General features: G+C 48.0%; 1 protein-coding gene across 1 annotated transcript in view; it reads right to left on the bottom strand.

Annotated features, from left to right (window-relative positions):
* Positions 1–1,973: 1,973 nt before the first annotated feature.
* The window catches only part of rrn3 (RRN3 homolog, RNA polymerase I transcription factor), a 33,326-nt gene continuing 11,921 nt past the window's right edge, over positions 1,974–23,378 (bottom strand). The window contains exons 4-17 of the mRNA XM_072442352.1: positions 21,963–22,092; positions 20,336–20,395; positions 19,402–19,465; positions 19,241–19,310; positions 18,665–18,763; positions 18,432–18,512; positions 18,081–18,201; positions 14,572–14,702; positions 13,107–13,237; positions 10,619–10,803; positions 7,565–7,673; positions 5,638–5,790; positions 3,257–3,341; positions 1,974–2,209 (exon numbers count right to left, since the gene is read on the bottom strand). Coding sequence (XP_072298453.1) covers positions 2,060–2,209; positions 3,257–3,341; positions 5,638–5,790; positions 7,565–7,673; positions 10,619–10,803; positions 13,107–13,237; positions 14,572–14,702; positions 18,081–18,201; positions 18,432–18,512; positions 18,665–18,763; positions 19,241–19,310; positions 19,402–19,465; positions 20,336–20,395; positions 21,963–22,092 — 1,569 coding nt within the window. The 3' untranslated portion in view covers positions 1,974–2,059. The remainder of the gene's footprint in view (positions 2,210–3,256; positions 3,342–5,637; positions 5,791–7,564; positions 7,674–10,618; positions 10,804–13,106; positions 13,238–14,571; positions 14,703–18,080; positions 18,202–18,431; positions 18,513–18,664; positions 18,764–19,240; positions 19,311–19,401; positions 19,466–20,335; positions 20,396–21,962; positions 22,093–23,378) is intronic.

Genomic DNA, 23,378 nt, shown 5'->3' with positions numbered 1-23,378 from the left:
GGTTCCGATCTGATCAGGGATGAAGTTGTGCACAAGGACAAGAGTCAACACACTACTAATCTACTAAAACTTTTATTTAACATTATTTTTTCTTCAAAATAAAACATATTTTTAAACTAAAACTTAAATATCTTAATATGCTTCCAGATGTCAACAGCCATTCAACACAGACACATGAACAAACACATTCTTTTCTAGCCCTTTTTTATGAATAAAAAGAAAAAATATCTTCATAATTCAAATTAAATATTGAAAAAAAGGTTGAATGTAAGAATGACAGAGCTTAAAGGTGGAATGAACGATTTTTTTCAGCAAATTTTGTATCATATTTCCTTGTGGCGTGGATAAATCATTTGTCCTGCCACGTATCAATCATAAAACGCACCTACCGCTCACCTGCTGCCGCGTCAGGCTCGTCCCCACGTTTCCGCGTGCCTAAGCGCATGGATCTATCATAATATAGTTCCCTCAGTGTACGGGGTAAAATGAAGACGGAGAAAGACAGTTCGAGCTGACGAAGAAGTGGACAGAAATCTACGGGAGACGAGAGATGCGATGCGCTCCGTTGCGCTAATAAACAAACACACGTGTGTGTTGTATCAGTCCGCACGGGGGAGTGCGCATGCGCACTTCCGCCTGCGTTCTCAAATCGCCGAAAAATCGTCCATTGCGCCTTTAACATAACGGCAAATAAAATGTTTTAGTCCAATTGAACGGCATAATTACTTTTACACAATGTCTATATATGAACGTTATGACATCGTGTTTATTCAGCTCAAATGTCCCACGAAGGATGGATATTGCATAAGCCCAACTCCTCATGGAAAACATGGTGGAATGACACTCTCACATGTGGCCCCTCTCACATGGGGCCCCTCTCACATGTGGCCCCTCTCACATGTGGCCCCTCTCACATGGGGCCCCTCTCACAGGGGGCACCTCTCACAGGGGGCACCTCTCACAGGGGGCCCCTCTCACAGGGGGCAGTGAAGAAATCCTTTGCCCGTCCATTTATCTGGGACATCGTAACGTTTTCTCCAAAGGGATTTTTCTCTTGGGATTCAAACGGACGAGTGGATTTGATCAATATCAGTGGTATCTTATCGATTCAATTCCTTAACGATTCCTATAGTTTATCAAATGTATCTAGTTTTACCAGTCTGTCTTTAATCTAATTTGACTCAACAGAAGTGTTGGCTTCATTACGACTAAAACTACTATGTAAAGCATTTTAAATGATGTAAAACAGCGTTTGAAGGGCAGGTGCAAACACATTCCTCAAATTGCTCATTGTTCTAGAATTCTCCATCTCGTGCACAGTCTTAATCTTATCATCCACGAGGGGCTTCGCCCTACTGTGTCTTGTCCTTCTGGGTGATGTGGGTGTTGTGGGTGTTGTGGGTGATGTGGGTGATGTGGGTGATGTGGGTGATGTGGGTGATGTGGGTGATGTGGGAGATGTGGGAGATGTGGGTGATGTGGGTGATGTGGGTGATGTGGGTGATGTGGGTGATGTGGGTGATGTGGGTGATGTGGGTGATGTGGGAGATGTGGGAGATGTGGGTGATGTGGGTGATGTGGGTGATGTGGGTGATGTGGGTGATGTGGGTGATGTGGGTGATGTGGGTGATGTGGGAGATGTGGGTGATGTGGGTGTTGTGGGTGATGTGGGTGATGTGGGTGATGTGGGTGATGTGGGTGATGTGGGTGATGTGGGTGATGTGGGAGATGTGGGTGATGTGGGTGATGTGGGTGTTGTGGGTGTTGTGGGTGATGTGGGTGATGTGGGTGATGTGGGTGATGTGGGTGATGTGGGTGATGTGGGAGATGTGGGTGATGTGGGTGTTGTGGGTGATGTGGGTGATGTGGGTGATGTGGGTGATGTGGGAGATGTGGGTGATGTGGGTGATGTGGGTGATGTGGGTGATGTGGGTGATGTGGGTGATGTGGGTGATGTGGGTGATGTGGGTGATGTGGGTGATGTGGGTGATGTGGGATACTCCGGCCTGAACTCGAGGGTCTTTGTCCTGCTGGAGTCTCACACCGGCTCAGTCTGGTCCTAGAGCGCTCGGTGGAAGCTGAAGGGCGGAGAGCCTACGCTGCTGGGGCTCAGAGCCTCAGACTCGTATGAACCTGGAGTCATTCCCACAATGCACTCTGTCTTTGGGGTCTCTCCGCTCAGGAAGTCGTCCTCGTCCTCCTGCGACACCTGTCACACCAACACACAGGATTAATGGGGCCATAAAGTGACAGGGTTATTGTTAAAGCGATATTATCCTTTATAACTAACATTTTATGATTCAAAAGATCAAAGCCACTAAATACGAAAGGCAGAACCAGCATTCATATCATCCAGAAGAATATTTACACCATTTATAGATTTATAAACCCTTTGCAATAAACATAAATGCTCCAGTGTGAAATAAACCTAACACTTTAGTGTTGTCAAAAGTATCACTAATCAGATACTAATCGATACTATTTTAGCAGGTATCAATACTAAAGTCCATAAACATGACACAACATTCTTTCCTGAACAGTTTTAGAATGATCTTTATCACAACTAAGGAAAAGACCAGACTGTTTAATAAAAACACACATTTCCAATGATTAACACACCTAAATACTATAGTGTGTAGGTAATTAACATAAATGAGCAGTGTCTTTACGCATCTGTAGTGAAATGACAAAGTAAAAACTTTGGCTTTATAGTTACACTAATGATCATGTTTTCTGTGTTCAATTTAGTACAGAACACTCACAAAGTAGTGCACAGTGTCGCCATGTCCTTGGGCAAGACACTTCACCCGGTGTGTGAGTGAGAGTGAATGTGGGACAAATGAGCCCAGGCTACAGGGTTTGTGACATCACCAAACAAACCAAGAGGAAGAATACAAAACTTGACCTTAAAGCTCTAGATGTGGAGCTGCATTATTACACAAAGCACTAAACAAATACTACATTTAGTTTCTGCAAATTAAACATTCTCAATATGGGGACAGAGCTGAGCTGTAAAGCCCACGTCATTTTTCATATTTAGTGATTTTCTGGTATCGAGTTATTCTAATTCAAGTTCCTCCATGGAAACTGTGTGTGTTCCACTTTCTTCTGTTGACTGCTTTCCAAATAATATAATGTTTTAAGTAAATATTCATATTTTAACTAAAATGAGAAGATTCTGCAGTGAGTGGAAAAGCCTGGCCGTGTGAGCTGCTGAAATGTGTTGAAGTGCTAAAGTGCAGAGATGGGTGTGGACCTGGGGCGTGGCTTTGGGCGCGTGGAACTCAGAGTCGGCTGGCTCCTCCCACACCTGGTACAGAGGCTGGATCAGCGGCCCCGACCTGCACACAGCAAGAGCCACCAACACTAGAGCAGGAGAAACACACGTGTGAAGTCCTGAGTCAGGCGCACGAGAGGCACAAGAACCTGCTCCTCTGGACACGCCCGAGACACAAGACTCATCCAAAAGACATTCTCAATCTGTGGATCTAGTCTTGAGAACTCGGATACATATCCTACTCGAGTAAGCCCTGCCCACCGGGCGGAGCCTCCTGATAAGAGGTTTTTTTTTACAACATTCTTTGTTACCATAACAACCCTGTAATGGACCATTTGACCGCATGATATTGGTGTGGCCACACGGGGCGCTGGGTAGTGACTCAGTGTGGAGTCACAAGATGGATGAATGAGAGAACGAGGAAGAGGAAGTGCCAGAGCGTGAGGAAGAGGAAGTGCCAGAGCGTGAGGACGAGGAAGTGCCAGAGCGTGAGGACGAGGAAGTGCCAGAGCGTGAGGAAGAGGAAGTGCCAGAGCGCGAGGAAGAGGAAGTGCCAGAGCGTGAGGATGAGGAAGTGCCAGAGCGTGAGGACGAGGAAGTGCCAGAGCGTGAGGACGAGGAAGTGCCAGAGCGTGAGGACGAGGAAGTGCCAGAGCGTGAGGACGAGGAAGTGCCAGAGCGTGAGGAAGAGGAAGTGCCAGAGCGCGAGGAAGAGGAAGTGCCAGAGCGTGAGGATGAGGAAGTGCCAGAGCGTGAGGACGAGGAAGTGCCAGAGCGTGAGGACGAGGAAGTGCCAGAGCGTGAGGACGAGGAAGTGCCAGAGCATGAGGAAGAGGAAGTGCCAGAGCATGAGGAAGAGGAAGTGCCAGAGCATGAGGACGAGGAAGTGCCAGAGCATGAGGACGAGGAAGTGCCCGAGCGTGAGGACGAGGAAGTGCCCGAGCATGAGGAAGAGGAAGTGCCAGAGCGTGAGGAAGAGGAAGTGCCAGAGCATGAGGACGAGGAAGTGCCAGAGCATGAGAACGAGGAAGTGCCAGAGCGTGAGGACGAGGAAGTGCCAGAGCATGAGGACGAGGAAGTGCCAGAGCGTGAGGAAGAGGAAGTGCCAGAGCATGAGGACGAGGAAGTGCCAGAGCATGAGAACGAGGAAGTGCCAGAGCGTGAGGACGAGGAAGTGCCAGAGCATGACGAGGAAGTGCCCGAGCATGAGGAAGAGGAAGTGCCAGAGCATGAGGACGAGGAAGTGCCAGAGCGTGAGGACGAGGAAGTGCCAGAGCATGAGGAAGAGGAAGTACCAGAGCATGAGGACGAGGAAGTGCCAGAGCATGAGGACGAGGAATTCAATTCATTTTTGTAACGCCCAAAATCTCAACAACAGTTGCCTCTGAGGACGACTGTGGGACATCGCCCCTCGTCCCTATGAACATTGTTTAATCCCTTTTCAGAGTCCCTTGTCCTTCTCAGCCAGGAAAAACTACAAAAAACCTCTTTGGGGAAAAAGTACAAACCTGGAGGAGTTCCAGAGTGAAGGATCTGACTCTCTCAGACGGACAAGACCAAAGAGCTGTCAGAAGAGAAGTGTAGATCTCCACAAGACTGGACAGGGCTACGGGCGATTGGCCAGCAGCTTGTGAAAAGGAAGGTGAGGGTCTGCAGAGGTGTGTTGTGGGTAAGGGTCAGAGGTGTATTGTGGGTAAGGGTCTGCAGAGGTGTGTTGTGGGTAAGGGTCTGCAGAGGTGTGTTGTGGGTAAGGGTCTGCAGAGGTGTGTTGTGGGTAAGGGTCTGCAGAGGTGTGTTGTGGGTAAGGGTCAGAGGTGTGTTGTGGGTAAGGGTCTGCAGAGGTGTGTTGTGGGTAAGGGTCTGCAGAGGTGTGTTGTGGGTAAGGGTCTGCAGAGGTGTGTTGTGGGTAAGGGTCTGCAGAGGTGTGTTGTGGGTAAGGGTCTGCAGAGGTGTGTTGTGGGTAAGGGTCTGCAGAGGTGTGTTGTGGGTAAGGGTCTGCAGAGGTGTGTTGTGGGTAAGGGTCAGAGGTGTGTTGTGGGTAAGGGTCAGAGGTGTGTTGTGGGTAAGGGTCTGCAGAGGTGTGTTGTGGGTAAGGGTCAGAGGTGTGTTGTGGGTAAGGGTCAGAGGTGTGTTGTGGGTGAGGGTCGGCAGAGGTGTGTTGTGGGTAAGGGTCGGCAGAGGTGTGTTGTGGGTGAGGGTCTGCAGAGGTGTGTTGTGGGTGAGGGTCTGCAGAGGTGTGTTGTGGGTAAGGGTCGGCAGAGGTGTGTTGTGGGTGAGGGTCTGCAGAGGTGTGTTGTGGGTAAGGGTCTGCAGAGGTGTGTTGTGGGTAAGGGTCTGCAGAGGTGTGTTGTGGGTAATACCTCTTGAGCAGATAGGGGTCGAAGGGGAAGAAGCAGTCCAGAGGGTTGGTGTTGGTGGCCACTCGGTCTCCCCCGGTGGAGCTGCGCACCACAGGCAGCATGTGTCGACTGTTCCTCTCCATCACGGTGTAGCAGAACACCACCTGGTACCGCCTGAACACACACACACTGCCTTTAGGCTCCAATGTTTAAAACGTTGTATGGCTGAGGCAAAAGTACATTTGTCAAGTTTTAAACATAAATAAGAGGTAATAAGGCTGCCCCAAATAAATTGTCTGTTTGCTGTAACCGGCTTCAACAGTCCAGGGGTCGGGCTTCAACAGTCCAGGGGTCAGGCTTCAACAGTCCAGGGGTCAGGCTTCAACAGTCCAGGGGTCGGGCTTCAACAGTCCAGGGGTCAGGCTTCAACAGTCCAGGGGTCAGGCTTCAACAGTCCAGGGGTCAGGCTTCAACAGTCCAGGGGTCAGGCTTCAACAGTCCAGGGGTCAGAGGCTTCAACCCGATCAGGAGACTAAATCTCACGATTTTAAGATATTTCAAACGACCTTTGTACGCCGCTATCCTTTATTTTGGTAGTGAAGGCAAGCGGGGGGAACATGCGGGGGACACGGACGCCACCATGTTTGTTGTGATGACGCTGCTGGGCGTGTTTCAATCCCAGAATGCATTGCGTAAGTCAAATTTCACACCGTGATAGAGAAACACATGTCCTATGGAGACTCCAGTGGCGCCGACAGAGACAAACCAACTTGAATAAGGCAATCTAACGACATCTATGTGTGTTCTGTTTCATTACAGAAGCATGTGGAGGGCTGAATATGAAGACGCACATATGTTGCGCAATACATCTTCGGTCCTTAGGGATGAAAGACAGGTTTATCAACATGATAAAAATATTTGACACGGCGGTATAGGGAGGACCGGTCGGTGAGTCGGCAAAATAATTGAAAAATAAAAGGTTGACGTTTTTTCAACAAAATGCTGATATTTTTTTTTCCAGTCGGCTAGTTTCAAACCGGGTCGGTCGGGTTACGGCAAACAGTGCCTCATGATGGTGGCGAACATGTGTGTGACCGTGTGCGAGTACCTCATGATGGCGGCGAACATGTGTGTGACCGTGTGCGAGTACCTCATGATGGCGGCGAACATGTGTGTGACCGTGTGCGAGTACCTCATGATGGTGGCGAACATGTGTGTGACCGTGTGCGAGTACCTCATGATGGCGGCGAACATGTGTGTGACCGTGTGAGAGTACCTCATGATGTTGGCGAACATGTGTGTGACCGTGTGAGAGTACCTCATGATGGCGGCGAACATGTGTGTGACCGTGTGCGAGTACCTCATGATGGCGGCGAACATGTGTGTGACCGTGTGCGAGTACCTCATGATGTTGGCGAACATGTGTGTGACCGTGTGAGAGTACCTCATGATGGCGGCGAACATGTGTGTGACCGTGTGCGAGTACCTCATGATGGCGGCGAACATGTGTGTGACCGTGTGAGAGTACCTCATGATGGCGGCGAACATGTGTGTGACCGTGTGAGAGTACCTCATGATGGTGGCGAACATGTGTGTGACCGTGTGAGAGTACCTCATGATGGCGGCGAACATGTGTGTGACCGTGTGAGAGTACCTCATGATGGCGGCGAACATGTGTGTGACCGTGTGCGAGTACCTCATGATGGCGGCGAACATGTGTGTGACCGTGTGCGAGTACCTCATGATGTTGGCGAACATGTGTGTGACCGTGTGAGAGTACCTCATGATGGCGGCGAACATGTGTGTGACCGTGTGCGAGTACCTCATGATGGCGGCGAACATGTGTGTGACCGTGTGAGAGTACCTCATGATGGCGGCGAACATGTGTGTGACCGTGTGAGAGTACCTCATGATGGTGGCGAACATGTGTGTGACCGTGTGAGAGTACCTCATGATGGCGGCGAACATGTGTGTGACCGTGGGCAGACACACTTTGAGAGGGTTGAGTTGACACATGACCATGCGCTCCAGGTTGAGGCTCTGCAGGTACTCCAGCCCTGAGGGAGAGAACACAGTCAGGGCTGAACCACAATCTGCTCCGTTTAATGTCCCCCCTCTGCTCCGTTTAATGTCCCCCCTCTGCTCCGTCTAATGTCCCCCCTCTGCTCCGTCTAATGTCCCCGGGTTTACGATGTACAGAAAGGACTGATCCAGTGTGAGAAGAGGGACCAGGGACGTCTTCCCGTATTTTGGACGGGGTATTTTAAAATGTGGACGGGCATTTTCAAGTGCAGGGACGGCCAAACGTACCGCGCACGGCGTAACATCAGACGGCGCACGGCGTTAAAAGCGCCGCTTTATTATTTAATTGCGTCGGAAATTATGGCGCGATACGCCGCTCCTAAGTGGCAGAGTGTGATCATAATACGCCAATTTTTTAAGTACTTTTTGCAGACAAAATTATTTGGACGGGGTGTTTTCTGAGAGGAAACATAACAAGTGATATATCGCCCTCTCAGTGGAGAATCTTGAGTGTCAGAATAACAGGCAGGGAACAATATCCTGAGGCCATTGGAATCTCTGCACAAGCCTTAAAACCTCCAGACCTGAAACCACGACATCATCACCATTGCCTTATCTTACAAAAATACAGATTTCTAAACTATAGACAATATACACAAACTAGCCACTATATGAATGGTCGACAGAAGAGTAAATAGCTCTTAAGCAGCTCACATCTGTACTGACTTCCAGAGCCACACAGGCTTCCACCAGGGGGCAGCGTGTCATACCAAAACTACCACAGCTTTCTCCTATAATGCAATAAACTAACAAGTTAGACAAACTATTCAACATTCTCTGTGGGACTTAAAAAGTAGCTTTGGAACAATTAAACTTGTCATTAATAATTAAACATTCCCCCGCATAATAAGAGTTATGTAGTCATTTGTGAACCGTTTCATGACATGCAGCACCACATGCTATGGAAATGTGTGTGTAATATGCGACAATGTAACTGTACACTTAGAAACAAATGAGTTTTGACGGAACAAATTAACAAATTGTAATATGTATTTTATGGACTGTTTTAAACTGGCAGGTCACGTATACTTCTTATGTTTATGTAAATTCTTGTTGAATAAGATGTGTGGCTGTGTGAGAGTGGGTTTGGGTCAGAGTGTGGACAATGTCCAATGTGTTTTGTTTCCACTGTATCATTTATTCCTGTCAATCAGGGACAATCTGCTGCAGCACATCTTTATCACAGCTTAATGTCTCCGGACATTGTCCCTTCAAATAAAGATGAAACGAAACTGCATCCAAATGTCCCAGGCTGGTCAGTGATTATTGAAATGATCTAATCTAATTCTCAATTAAAATGTGATCAGTCAAATTACTACAAGAAAAAGTATGTTGTGTTTTTGAGAGGAATTGAACATATTTTTTGAGTGGGTGTGTGAGGTCTGTGTGTGAGGTCCGTGTGTGTGAGGTCTGTGTGTGAGGTCCGTGTGTGTGAGGTCCGTGTGTGTGAGGTCCGTGTGTGTGAGGTCTGTGTGTGAGGTCCGTGTGTGTGTGTGAGGTCTCTGTGTGTGAGGTCCGTGTGTGTGTGTGAGGTCTGTGTGTGTGTGTGTGAGGTCCGCGTGTGTGTGTGAGGTCCGTGTGTGTGAGGTCTGTGTGTGAGGTCCGTGTGTGTGAGGTCCGTGTGTGTGAGGTCCGTGTGTGTGAGGTCTGTGTGTGAGGTCCGTGTGTGTGTGTGAGGTCTCTGTGTGTGAGGTCCGTGTGTGTGTGTGAGGTCCGTGTGTGTGTGTGTGAGGTCCGCGTGTGTGTGTGAGGTCCGTGTGTGAGGTCCGCGTGTATGTGAGGTCTGTGTGTGTGAGGTCTGCGTGTGAGGTCTGCGTGTGTGAGGTCTGCGTGTGTGAGGTCTGCGTGTGTGAGGTCTGCGTGTGAGAGGTCTGCGTGTGTGAGGTCTGCGTGTGTGAGGTCTGCGTGTGAGAGGTCTGCGTGTGTGAGGTCTGCGTGTGTGAGGTCTGCGTGTGAGGTGCGAGTGTGAGGTCTGCGAGTGTGAGGTCTGAGTGTGAGGTCTGTGTGTGAGGTCTGCGTGTGTGAGGTCTGCGTGTGTGAGGTCTGCGTGTGTGAGGTCTGCGTGTGTGAGGTCTGCGTGTGTGAGGTCTGCGTGTGTGAGGTCTGCGTGTGTGAGGTCTGAGTGTGAGGTCTGTGTGTGAGGTCTGCGTGTGTGAGGTCTGCGTGTGTGAGGTCTGCGTGTGTGAGGTCTGTGTGTGTGAGGTCTGCGTGTGTGAGGTCTGCGTGTGTGAGGTCTGCGTGTGAGGTGCGAGTGTGAGGTCTGCGAGTGTGAGGTCTGAGTGTGAGGTCTGCGTGTGTGAGGTCTGCGTGTGTGAGGTCTGCGTGTGAGGTCTGCGAGTGTGAGTTCTGAGTGTGAGGTCTGTGTGTGAGGTCTGCGAGTGTGAGGTCTGCGAGTGTGAGATCTGCGTGTGTGAGGTCTGCGTGTGTGAGGTCTGAGTGTGAGGTCTGAGTGTGAGGTCTGTGTGTGAGGTCTGCGTGTGTGAGGTCTGTGTGTGAGGTCTGAGTGTGAGGTCTGTGTGTGAGGTCTGCGTGTGTGAGGTCTGCGTGTGTGAGGTCTGCGTGTGAGGTCTGCGTGTGTGAGGTCTGCGTGTGAGGTCTGCGAGTGTGAGTTCTGAGTGTGAGGTCTGTGTGTGAGGTCTGCGAGTGTGAGGTCTGCGAGTGTGAGATCTGCGTGTGTGAGGTCTGCGTGTGTGAGGTCTGAGTGTGAGGTCTGAGTGTGAGGTCTGTGTGTGAGGTCTGCGTGTGTGAGGTCTGTGTGTGAGGTCTGAGTGTGAGGTCTGTGTGTGAGGTCTGCGTGTGTGAGGTCTGCGTGTGTGAGGTCTGCGTGTGAGGTCTGCGTGTGTGAGGTCTGCGTGTGAGGTCTGTGTGTGAGGTCTGTGTGTGAGGTCTGTGTGTGTGAGGTCTGTGTATGAGGTCAGACCTCTCTTCATGTGGCCCTCCAGGATGGCCCTGTGCCTGAAGATGAGGGTGTAGAACACAGCCTGACAGGCGCTGTAGAAGGGCCCGTGCAGGTCCAGGTCACAGTACTGTTTGTTGACAGAGTCCTGAGAGTCCAGGTACAGGTGGATCCAGGACACCAGCAGGTCCAGACACGCCCGCACCGTCCTGAACACAGCACAGCACTCTTCATTATTCAGTCAGAAATACTGAGCCCTCCAAAGACAAGTTCAAGTGCATATTTTGCTTTGTTTAGTGGGAAAACACCTTTGGTAAATGTAGAAAAAGATTCAGCTGTTTCCTTTTTGAACCCAAAAAGAGGAAGTAGAGTTCCAGACTCGATTCACAGATTGTGAATAACTCTTGGATGAGTCGAAACGTTTTGTTTTTCTAAAGTCCAGGTGATACAACTGAATCTTATTCTACAATGGACCCCTGCTGGACGAATGAGGGATTACACCCACATCTTTGCTAAATTATTTTCCTTTGTGAAAAAGTGTAAAAAAGATCCCTTATATTTACATAATGTCATTACAACATTACATTTGAAAAGCAGGAACAATGTATATCCAAGGAACATAATTTTATGAGAATTTAAATGTAATTTAAGAGAATAAAGATACATTTTTATTTGTCAGATAATAATTTTTGTGCCAATTAATTTTCCTGGATTTTTGACAAACTGGCAAACTTCCAGGACTAATGCAGGAAATGGTTATGTGAATAAAGCCAGAACATTACCAGAACCACTGCTGGTTTCTTTGGTTACGAGCTTGGTTGACATGGTTACACTAGTTGAATTCCATTTTTCATTCAATTCAAATGATGCAGTGCATTGTTGTAGTGCGTGAATGGGGGTCAGAGGTCTGTGCGTGAATGGGGGTCAGAGGTCTGTGCGTGAATGGGGGTCAGAGGTCTGTGCGTGAATGGAGGTCAGAGGTCTGTGCGTGAATGGGGGTCAGAGGTCTGTGTGTGAATGGGGGTCAGAGGTATGTGTGTGAATGGGGGTCAGAGGTCTATGCGTGAATGGGGGTCAGAGGTCTGTGTGTGAATGGGGGTCAGAGGTCTGTGTGTGAATGGGGGTCAGAGGTCTGTGCGTGAATGGGGGTCAGAGGTCTGTGCGTGAATGGAGGTCAGAGGTCTGTGCGTGAATGGGGGTCAGAGGTCTGTGCGTGAATGGAGGTCAGAGGTCTGTGCGTGAATGGGGGTCAGAGGTCTGTGTGTGAATGGGGGTCAGAGGTATGTGTGTGAATGGGGGTCAGAGGTCTATGCGTGAATGGGGGTCAGAGGTCTGTGTGTGAATGGGGGTCAGAGGTCTGTGTGTGAATGGGGGTCAGAGGTCTGTGCGTGAATGGGGGTCAGAGGTCTGTGCGTGAATGGGGGTCAGAGGTCTGTGCGTGAATGGGGGTCAGAGGTCTGTGCGTGAATGGAGGTCAGAGGTCTGTGCGTGAATGGGGGTCAGAGGTCTGTGTGTGAATGGGGGTCAGAGGTATGTGTGTGAATGGGGGTCAGAGGTCTATGCGTGAATGGAGGTCAGAGGTCTGTGCGTGAATGGGGGTCAGAGGTCTGTGTGTGAATGGGGGTCAGAGGTCTGTGCGTGAATGGAGGTCAGAGGTCTGTGCGTGAATGGGGGTCAGAGGTCTGTGCGTGAATGGGGGTCAGAGGTCTGTGTGTGAATGGGGGTCAGAGGTATGTGTGTGAATGGGGGTCAGAGGTCTGTGTGTGAATGGGGGTCAGAGGTATGTGTGTGAATGGGGGTCAGAGGTCTGTGCGTGAATGGGGGTCAGAGGTATGTGTGTGAATGGGAGTCAGAGGTCTGTGCGTGAATGGAGGTCAGAGATCTGTGCGTTAATGGGGGTCAGAGGCCTGTGTGTGAATGGGGGTCAGAGGCCTGTGCGTTAATGGGGGTCAGAGGCCTGTGCGTGAATGGGGGTCAGAGGTCTATGCGTGAATGGGGGTCAGAGGTCTGTGTGTGAATGGGGGTCAGAGGTCTGCGCGTGAATGGGGGTCAGAGGTCTGTGTGTGAATGGGGGTCAGATGCCTTTATTTTAAAATAACCCTTAAATATAATTATGATCAATATATTTGTTCTAAATAACCTTAATGCATTCTATTTTTATACATTTCAGTTATTGTGTATTTTACGTGCAAGCTCTGACTAATTTGAAAAAGATGCCCAGATCTTGCTCTCGCATTGTACTAGTAATCTGAGTAATCTAGTTGTTTTAAGGTTAAGGTACACTTTATGGTCTTCTGCATTTGACCCATTCTTCAATGCAGCTGGGACAAACTGTCAGGAATAGTGGTCGCTGAGGAGATCTGGACAATTACTGGAGGACTTTATCTTTGGTGCATGTTTTGAGTTGAAGGGGGAAACCGGAGTACTCCTACTACAAACATCACAATAAGTATGGTAGTTGAGGAGAAAAACTACCAATGTTTTACTTTGGGGATCTAGAGGTTGCACTCACACAATGGGGATGAATTTGGCGCGGGCGAGAAAGCTGCCCATGTAGCCAAGAGCAGCCTGCCGCAGCACTGTGGCCTGGGACGGGTTCTGAACCAGCTTCCAAAGGTGCTCCAGGAAGGCTTCAGACAGAGGCTGAAACACACAAAAGAGACAATGATGCACCATGTACAAACACCTTCTCATCTGGAATTCTTGTGTTAACTTAAAGGCGTAATGGAAGATTTTTTTGGCCCAAATCTGAGTCACCTTATGCAAACTGATATTATTCCCATTCTCTAAGGTCTAAATTAATTAAATATACCAGGTACTTTGATCTTGGACATTGGCTATGCCTCAAGAGCCATGTCGTTTTTTCAAAACGCTGCAAAATTTGGGATATTATGTCCTTATTTTCTTTGTAGCTTCCCATGAAAAAAAACTACATGGCTCTTGAGGCATAGCCAAGGTCCAAGATCAAAGTACCTGGTATATTTAATTAATTTAGACCTTAGAGAACGGGAACGATATCAGTTTGCATAAGGTTGATGAAAAAGGTCTCATCTGAAGAGGTCTACACCACTGTGAGAATCATGTTTTTTTTTTACATCTCCAATGTTTGACACCATTTGGAACCTGGCAGCGATGCAGGTAGAGGGCCCTCTGGTGTCCTAGATTGCAGATTTCCTCACTGCCAGACCACAGTATGTACGCCTATGCTCTCGCCGCGCCGACGCTCTCGTCGCTGTCGCCGCGCCGACGCTCTCGACGCTCTCGTCGCTCTCGCCGCGCCGACGCTCTCGACGCTCTCGTCGCTCTCGCCGCGCGGCGAGAGCCTTAAAGCCTCGTCCACACCGCCGACGCTCTCAGGGATGATTTATTTTCCCCTCCATATCAAAACGGATGGCGGGCCATTTTGATTTATCATGTTAGGGATGGCCATCTTCAGAGGTTCTCTCACTACTCTGCATCAGCGGTGATGAGTGGGAGTAGAGGAGTGTGGTGGACAACTTTGTACTCTGGAGTGAGAAGAACCACCTTCAGCTCTATCCAGAGGGTCAGTGTGGACGTGGTGGTGGAGTACAAGTACTTGGGGGTGTATTTGGTAAATAAACTAGATTGGGGCAAGAACGTGGACGCTGTATTCAAGAAGGGCCAGAGCCATCATGTACACTGTGGTCTGCATGTGAGGGACACTAAAAGACTTGCTGTGGGGGAGGAGCTGGACTCTCTGAATGTCAAGATCAGGAATAAGAAGGAGTGTTTTTTCCACACTACAGCCTGTATCAATATTACATGGCTAAAAGCTCCAAAAAGGCCAGTTAGCATGCCATTTGTCCTTTAAGTCTCATGACATGCTTAAAAACTGAACTTTTTTTTAAAGCAATTGCAAATCTAAAACTATCCGCAGATCATTACAACATCCAATTGTATATTTTTGTTCTTTTCACCATGTTAGTGTGGTGATGAGTGAGAGCAGAGGTACTGACCAGTCTGAAGCTGCAGAGGTAGAAGAGGGCATACTGGACGTGTGAGCAGGCGTGTGTGGGCAGGATGACCTTATCGAACACGGCGAGCAGGTCCAGGTACAGCTCCTTGGTCCGGTCCGACTGCAGAGCGCCTGCACATCACACCACAACAGTCACACCTCTGTGGCTAAATAATGGCACAGATTTTTGGAGCAAACATGAAAAAGATGATTTCATCTTGGTTCATTTATGCTGCCAGATAAGATGTTGAACTTTGAAATAACTAGCCTCAGGAAACAAAAACTGGCACAAATAGTAACCATAAACCGGGTCAAACATCTGGATTTTGACCCAGGGCTGTTCTTTATTTTCATTCTTTCAAATGTGAAAATATGACCGGTAGTTTATAAGCGCAACAGCAATTATTATGCAGATGATGCAATTCTGTATGTTAGAGCGCCTCCTGCTGCACAAGTGATTCAAAATATTCAAGCTCTCAGGCTCAGCTCTCAGGCTCAGCTCTCAGGCTCAGCTCTCAGGCTCAGCTCTCAGGCTCAGCTCTCAGGCTCAGCTCTCAGGCTCAGCTCTCAGACTCAGCTCTCAGGCTCAGCTCTCAGGCTCAGCTCTCAGGCTCAGCTCTCAGGCTCAGCTCTCAGGCTCAGCTCTCAGGCTCAGCTCTCAGGCTCAGCTCTCAGGCTCAGCTCTCAGGCTCAGCTCTCAGGCTCAGCTCTCAGGCTCAGCTCTCAGGCTCAGCTCTCAGGCTCAGCTCTCAGGCTCAGCTCTCAGGCTCAGCTCTAAAGCTTCGTACAGACCGCCGCGGCCTAATCGCGCCCGACGCAGAATTTGAGCGCATGTACATTTGAAAGGTTTACGCAGTGGACGCGCGCTCTCGACGCCCCGGCCACTGTACACAGGCGCACGTACGGCGCGCTCGAGCTCTCTGCGCACATGCGCAGTAGAGGTGTTGTCACATGAGCAGTGGAGTTGTTGTCGGTGTGGCCTTTCATTGTGTAAAATGGCAGATATCGAGAGTGTTGTTTCCGCGTTTTTGGTTTGTTTCTGTCTCTGTTCCACCGTGAATACATCGTACAGCTCCTTTCTCCCACAAACAGCCACAATCAATCGTTCGTCTGCCATTGTTGACGAGCATGGAAAAAGTGGCGCTTCTTCCACGGGGAATACCGGAAATGCGAGGGGCAATACGTACGTACGTACGTCACTGGAGTGTCAGCTCTGATTGGCTGCTGCGGCAGCTGCTACGCTTCAGCTGCAGAGACCTCAACATATCGGAGCACGTTGCATAAGCCGCTTCGTCGCCTCGGCCGGCTCATACGCGCTCAAAGTGCCGAGAGCGTAAAAAAACCGCACCAATCACGCCGCAAAAACGAAGATATTGCGCCGCGGATAACGCACTACATGCTCGACGCGCGTTTACCATAGACTTTGAATGTAAACTGGACGCTTCGGCCACGGCGGTGTGGAACCCGCTTTAGGCTCAGCTCTAAAGCTTCGTACAGACCGGTGCGGCCGAATCGCGCCCGACGCAGAATTTGAGCGCATGTACATTAGAAAGGTTTACGCACCGGACGCGCGTTCTCGACGCCCAGGACACATACACAGGTGCGCGTACGGCGCGCTCGAGCTGTCTGCGCACATGCGCAGTAGAGGTGTTGTCACATGAGCAGTGGAGTTGTTGTCGGTGTGGCCTTTCATTGTGTAAAATGGCGGATATCGAGAATGTTGTTTTCGCGTTTTTGGTTTTCAAAACCCTCACACAGAGGCGCCGGGCTCGGCGGCAAAGAAGGAAGAAGTGGAGGATTCCACGGGGAATACCGGAAATGCGAGGGGAAATACATACGTACGTACGTCACTGGAGCATCAGCTCTGATTGGCTGCTGCGGCGGCTGCGGCGCATCTACTGCAGAGACCTGAACATATCTGTACACGTCGCGCAGGCCGCTTTGGCCGCCTTTGACTTTGAATGAACTGGACGCTTCGGCCGCAGCGGTGTGGACGGGCCTTAAGGCTCAGCTCTCAGGCTCACCTCTCAGGGCGGGTCTAAGCCTCTGGTCACACACCAGGGGACCAGAGGCTTAGACCCGCCCCCTTGACCTCTCACACCAGGGGACCAGAGGCTAAGACCCGCCCCCTTGACCTCTCACACCAGGGGACCAGAGGCTAAGACCCGCCCCCTTGACCTCTCATACCAGGGGACCAGAGGCTTAGACCCGCCCCCTTGACCTCTCACACCAGGGGACCAGAGGCTAAGACCCGCCCCCTTGACCTCTCACACCAGGGGACCAGAGGCTAAGACCCGCCCCCTTGACCTCTCACACCAGGGCAGCAGAGGCTAAGACCCGCCCCCTTGACCTCTCACACCAGGGGAGCAGAGGCTAAGACCCGCCCCCTTGACCTCTCACACCAGGGGACCAGAGGCTAAGACCCGCCCCCTTGACCTCTCACACCAGGGGACCAGAGGCTAAGACCCGCCCCCTTGACCTCTCACACCAGGGGACCAGAGGCTTAGACCCGCCCCCTTGACCTCTCACACCAGGGGAGCAGAGGCTAAGACCCGCCCCCTTGACCTCTCACACCAGGGGACCAGAAGCTTAGACCCGCCCCCTTGACCTCTCATACTCTGAAGCTCAGTATTTATTTGTATTGAAATTGTAGTATAGTGGCAACACTGGCAGCTGGAAATGTTTATAATGTGAACTTTGTACAGAATACTATTAAAGCATAATAAGCACAGTTAGCTCCAAACGCTACTTCTTTAGTTCCACCGCTGCTGCCGCTGACTTGTGTCACTATCATGCGCTGTGTAGCAGCGCACGCATCGGCCTTTGTTTACACCATGGAACTATTATATTCTCGGTTTACACCCCCACCATCTCCACGCGAGGCTACGCGTGTTGGGTGGGGGTGAATCTCAAACCAAGCCATCTGCATTTCCAGGTTTGTGAGCGGGGTCCAAGATATGGGTGATATTTTATAACTATTATGTTATGGCCGTTGCACACCACTTATGATCAAATATACCCTTAGGGTAGACTAGGAAACGGGAAAAATAGCATGATATGGATCCATTAAGACAAAAATCTCCTGAGACCTCAAATGGTGAGTACCTGAACTGATGCAATAAACTTGATAAATAATCAGGCAAAAATCTACTGCCATTTTAGAGTATAATTCACAGTGGTGAGTTCATCACAGTAATGCTAACAACAATTAGCATGCTAAAAGCACACCTTGTTCTGGAACAAAAAAAGCTGCCTTTACGTTATTATATAAAAAGGTACTAAAAATACATAATATGGGGGAAATACATCAGATAATTCTACCTTAGAATTCTGTCCACCAGCTCAATTTTAAACTATGGGCAGTTTAGAATATTGTACGCGTGAACCTAGTAATACTGAAGATGCCACGTGGCAAATGAGTGTAGAGAATAATTCCCCTGGTAAACCACACTCAGACACTGTGCTACCTCTCAGAATACAGAGCACAGTGATTATCCTGACACACTGTACCGTTGACATGGCAGCCATCTTTGATGTAAGCCAGGAGCACAGCCATGAGTGTGTCCAGCCGCTCAGCCAACGGATGGGCCATGACTGAGGAGGAGGATGGGGTAGCAGGGAGGTCCTCATCCTGAAACACAACAGAGCTCACAACCTCACACTCACTTTTCACTAAAACTCACACAGGCAGGACACTGAAATACACATGTACATAGAGCAGGTACTGTCCCGTCTGACTGTAGCTCGCGGTTCACTTCTCCACGTGTTCAGCTATATGGCGCGTATGGAGCCGTATGGGGCCGTATGGGGCCGCAAAAAACAAAATACAAAATATAATAAACGCTGTTCACTGTGTCTTACCATGTCAAAGAGCGCCTCCTCTGGCTGCTGGTAGATAGCGCTCTCCTCAGCCTCCTCAATTTTAGTCCGCGAGGCGCTCACCTAAGAGGACAAACAGCTCAGACGTGTTCTACTGCAGCCGGTTCTCTCTGTACACACTCTCAGACACACACTCTCAGACACACTCTCACACACACACTCTCACACACACACTCTCACACACACTCTCACACACTCACACAGGCCACACTCACATCCAGCTGGAGCATCTTGTCGATGATGATCTCCAGGATGTCTCTGCGCATAGATGGGATGTACACTGTCACCCGCAGCAGGTTGTGCACATAGCACTCCTGATGAACAAAAGTGCAAAGTCAGGTGAAGAGCCACGACGGGGGAAACTCTCTGCTTACTCTTTTTGAGCTTTGTACCACATTCTTATCGTTTGTAAAATGTGGGCCAATGTGTGGAAACTATATTTAATGAAATGAAAAATATATATATATATAACACATAATTTAAGTTTTTAAAAGATGGAAGACATGCTTTTTAAGATAGTCGTGTTGAACATGAGCATCATTTAACATTTTTATTTAATTTAAATGTCGCCCATCAAGGCAACTGCTGTTTTTGGGTGTTACAAAGATAAATTGAATTGAACAATGATCATGCAGCAGATTGACATTAGAGTACAGGGAAGTCGGCGGGGATAGTGGGTCAGAATCAAAATATAACAAAGTCAAATAATTCTGCAGGAACACTGCTCATTAAGTTGATTTTGTATACATTTGGAAAGGCAGTGGAAAGCATATGATCCCTGTCAGTCTCACCAGAGTCCTTGAGGACTTCTGGATGAAGGGGAACTTCTCCTGCAGGATGGGGCTCAGAAAACGGCCCGTCCTAGCAAAGACAAACACAGGTTACAGCGCACGCTGGAGTCTTTCTGAGACACGCACACTAAATGCTGATGCATGTACAGAACATGACTTACGAAGGCACAAATCTAGAGATGAGCTGCAGCGCCTGGTGACACTGCTCAAAGTTTCTGGGCAGGTCTGAAAAGCAACAAACATGTTATTCAGGTAAAGGACGTTTCCCACATTGACCAGTAGGACTGAACGATTAATTGCATTTGCAATTAAATCACGATGTGATCAAATGAGATTTGCTAATCGCAAAGCTAGCGTAGGGCGGCGGAGCTAGAAGGACCAAAACAAACCCAACCCGCATGGGGTTTCGGCCAATCACAGAAGCAGTACACGTTGCTTTCGTCTCAGTGAGGATCTCTTCTGTCATTCTGACAAAAAATTTTAAATGTGGGAAAGAATATTTTACACTAAATGTATCTAATATTGTGTTGGTCTTATTTAAGTCATTCATTACGTTTTCTTATAAAAAAAAAAAAAAAAAAGAGGATACAATAATAAATTCAAAATATTGCACATTAAATCACAATCGCAATATTGGGGGGAAAAAAAATCACTATTTGATTATTTCTCCAAATCGTTCAGCCCCATTGAGCAGCAGCACTGCACTTGAAGCAGCAGACTGTTCTCCTTTGCAGGATCGTGTTAAGCCAAGTGTCCACTGCACGATTTATTTCCTCTGATAAAACTTATGGATTCACACTACAAGATGTGATGAATTCAAAGCGGTAAGACAGAACACTTTGGTTGTACAACAGTTCTAAGTTTAGTCTTTGTTCTGTCTCACTCTACGACCTTCGAACCCACGATTTTGAGCTACGACTCAAAGACACAACCAAAACCGTGCAGTTTAACCCGGCATTAAGCGAAATGTGAAGATAACAAGTTTATTTGATTTTCTGACATCAACATAATAAAACTAATCTTAACAGCGTTTTCGTGAAATGAGACCTCTCATAGGCATTTGAAATGTGTCCATGTGATGTACGATGGGCTTACTTTCGTCTTCATCATCTGAGTCCGAGAAGTCCACTCCTCCTTCACTCACGGTAACTCGCTCTGAACACACGCACACACATACACACAGGTCAGTGACATTTTATCTGTTACTGTGCTCTATACAGAAGCCTTGAGTCACCATATTTCAACCTTTATGTACCGGTATTTAAAAACGTACAATAGAAATAATTGTTTGACTCGTCATCTAGGGCTAGGTCATATCTTAACTTTCACTGTAATACTGATATGATTTTGATATGATGACTGTTTTCATCGCACGGAGCAGGAAACATTAAGGCTTTGGAGGAAGGATATTTCTGCTAAACTGCTTTGTACCTGCCCCACGACAAGGGAGAGGGACTACAACAGGCTTCTTACATTAAAGTCATCTTTAAGTTTTCACTGCGACGCTGCTGTGATGACTGTTCTGTGCAGCTTGTGTTTCTCTGCACCGCAACACATGTCGTTATCACTATTCAACATAAAAGCAGGTTGCATTAGACCAAGTGTCACAATGCACTACTGATATCAAACTATAGCTTTAAAGTTTGGGAGTGTCTACAGAGCCGCAGCACGCGGCCGAAACTGCCATGTTATTTTGTGCCGCGGCTCCTGAAACTGCTGCGCTGTTTGACCGCGCCGTTTTAGACCGCGCCGGGTTAAGGTTAGGGTTAAGGTTAGGGTTAAGGTTAGGGTTAAGGTTAGGGTTAAGGTTAGGGTTAAGGTTAGGGTTAAGGTTAGGGTCAAGGTTAGGGTCAAGGTTAGGGTTAAGGTCAGGGTCAGGGTTAGGGTTAGCCATGAGGCTATATGACGGCGGTTCCTGAAACTGCTGGGCCATTTGACCGCGCCGCGGCTCTGCAGCCACGGCCTTAAAGTTTAAGGTATATCAGAAAGAGCTGGTTGTTCAATTAAAAAGAAGTAGTTCCTTTTATGAAAAAAGTTGTGCATTTTTTAAGTGTTTTGTCTAGCATCAATAATATTGTTATGGCAAAGCTTCTAATCTATATTGTGATCATTTTGGCCATTTTGCCCTGACCTATTGTCGACTAAATAAAAAAAAAAATGAATTGTAGAAATTCATCATGTCTTCTTTTGATTATTCTTTTGTTTGTTTCATTCATAAAGACAATAGAAGTTGTTTTTATCTGGACATGTTTCAGTGAGCACCTGACACCGTCTACAGAAGAGTCGTCCCACTGCTGTGACGTGACACTTAGCAGCACGAGAACCGTTATGGATTGGGACAACTCAAAAATAAATGGAACAGGACATAAGTACAAACATTGGATACGTGAAGCAATAGAGATCAGGAAGCGAGGCATAACAACTATGACCAGAGATAAAGGAGCTTTTATGCTCCCACACGTCTAAGACACGCTTCTCCAGAGACCACCACAGGGGCCGTCGCCAGTCAGGAAGATCCTTCAGGTCAGCTGGTAACTGACACATCACAACGTTGGATGATCATTCATTCTTTATAAATGAAACAAACCAGGCACAAACTAGTTTCCTCAGTATTGAAATACGAGTTTTAAATGTTAGCATTCGGACCTCACACACGACCATGAGTCACAAAACCAAAACGTAGCATTATTGAGACTTCCAGCCCTAATAAAGAGTGACTTACTGGGAATGAAGTGTGACACCACCATGTTGAGACAGGAGCACAGGTACACGGTCTGAGCAGACACCAGGTTACTGAGGAAGGCCAGGTACTCCTCCACCACGAGCTGACTGCGGCCAACCCACGGGAGGCGCTGGTGCCAGGGACACACAAGCAAACAACGGGTCAGGTAAAGTGTGTTTCAACCTTATCCTCAGAGTGAAAGGGAGCTGCTCCTTTAGGCGCTTTTCAGGACTTATTCTTGTGGTTTTGTTATGATGAAAAGGAAACGGATGACTATAGTTTACAATGCTTGTGGTTGGAGAGTTGGGTCTTGAGAAGCTAGCCCATTCACAAACCTCTTTTTTTAGTGTGAATAAAACATCTGTGATAAATGAAAGAAAGGATAAATCTAGCTTACGTTCTTCTGTTGGTCGGGCAAAGAAACGGAGACTCTGAAGGGTTCGATTATTGTGTCTTTATTGTGGAGGGACGCCAAAAGAGGAACGAATCCAGTGCATCCGGAAAGTATTCAAAATTCTACAAACAATACCCCATTATGACAACGTGAAAGAAGGTTGTTTGAATTCTTTGTTGAAAAAAAAAAATGAATAAAAAGCACTTCTAAACAAGTATTTACAGTCTTTGCTCAATACTTTGTTCAAGCCCTTATTACAGCCTCACGTCTTTTTGAGTATAATGCTATTTGGAACTAGAGCTGGGATTCGATTCAAATTTCAAGAATCGATTCTATTCTGATTTTTACGTTTCATAATCGTTTTTTTTTTTTCGATTTTCTCAGATTCCATCCGATTCGATTTCGATCTGATTTCCGATTCGATTCGATCCGATCCGATCCGATCCGGGGGTTAATGTTATTAAAAATGAAAAATGTATTTGAACCGTTTCCTTCACTTCATGACTGTGTAGAGAAGCAACATATTATAACTAGTATTATATCAATATTAAACAGCAAATCTTACAAGTATTGGTAGTTACTGATGGAAGACTGATGAAGGTTAAGGGTCAATCTACCTTCAAGAAAGATAATTCAGGACAATAAATGGAGGACATCATTGAGGTGACTACATCTGCAACAGTGGATTCCTACTGGGACATTAACCAGTGCATTATTATTATGCTTAAAAATAATTAAGAATTCACCCAAAAGCGGTTGCTACCAAAATCATTTTTATTTTAAAACTGCTCACACACTGCCAGTACTGAAACTGGACGTATAAAATGTAAACGTTGAGCATTTTTAGGCCCGAGCGCCACAAGCTGGCGAGAGGCCTATTAATCTCGTAAGGCCGTGCGAAGCACGGCTGCGAAAGTGCGCACGAAATCGAGCGCGAAGCGCTCGCCCACTTCCAAACACTCACTAACGCACTCCTTCACTCATGCACGCCCCGTGCATACTAATTAGTAGTAGGAAAATGG

Source organism: Eucyclogobius newberryi, unplaced genomic scaffold (genome assembly GCF_026437365.1).
Source record: "Eucyclogobius newberryi isolate DKJ021-1_F unplaced genomic scaffold, fEucNew1.0.hap1 SCAF_13, whole genome shotgun sequence".
Taxonomy (NCBI): Eukaryota; Metazoa; Chordata; class Actinopteri; order Gobiiformes; family Gobiidae; genus Eucyclogobius; species Eucyclogobius newberryi.
This window is presented reverse-complemented; position numbering and strand designations above follow the sequence as displayed.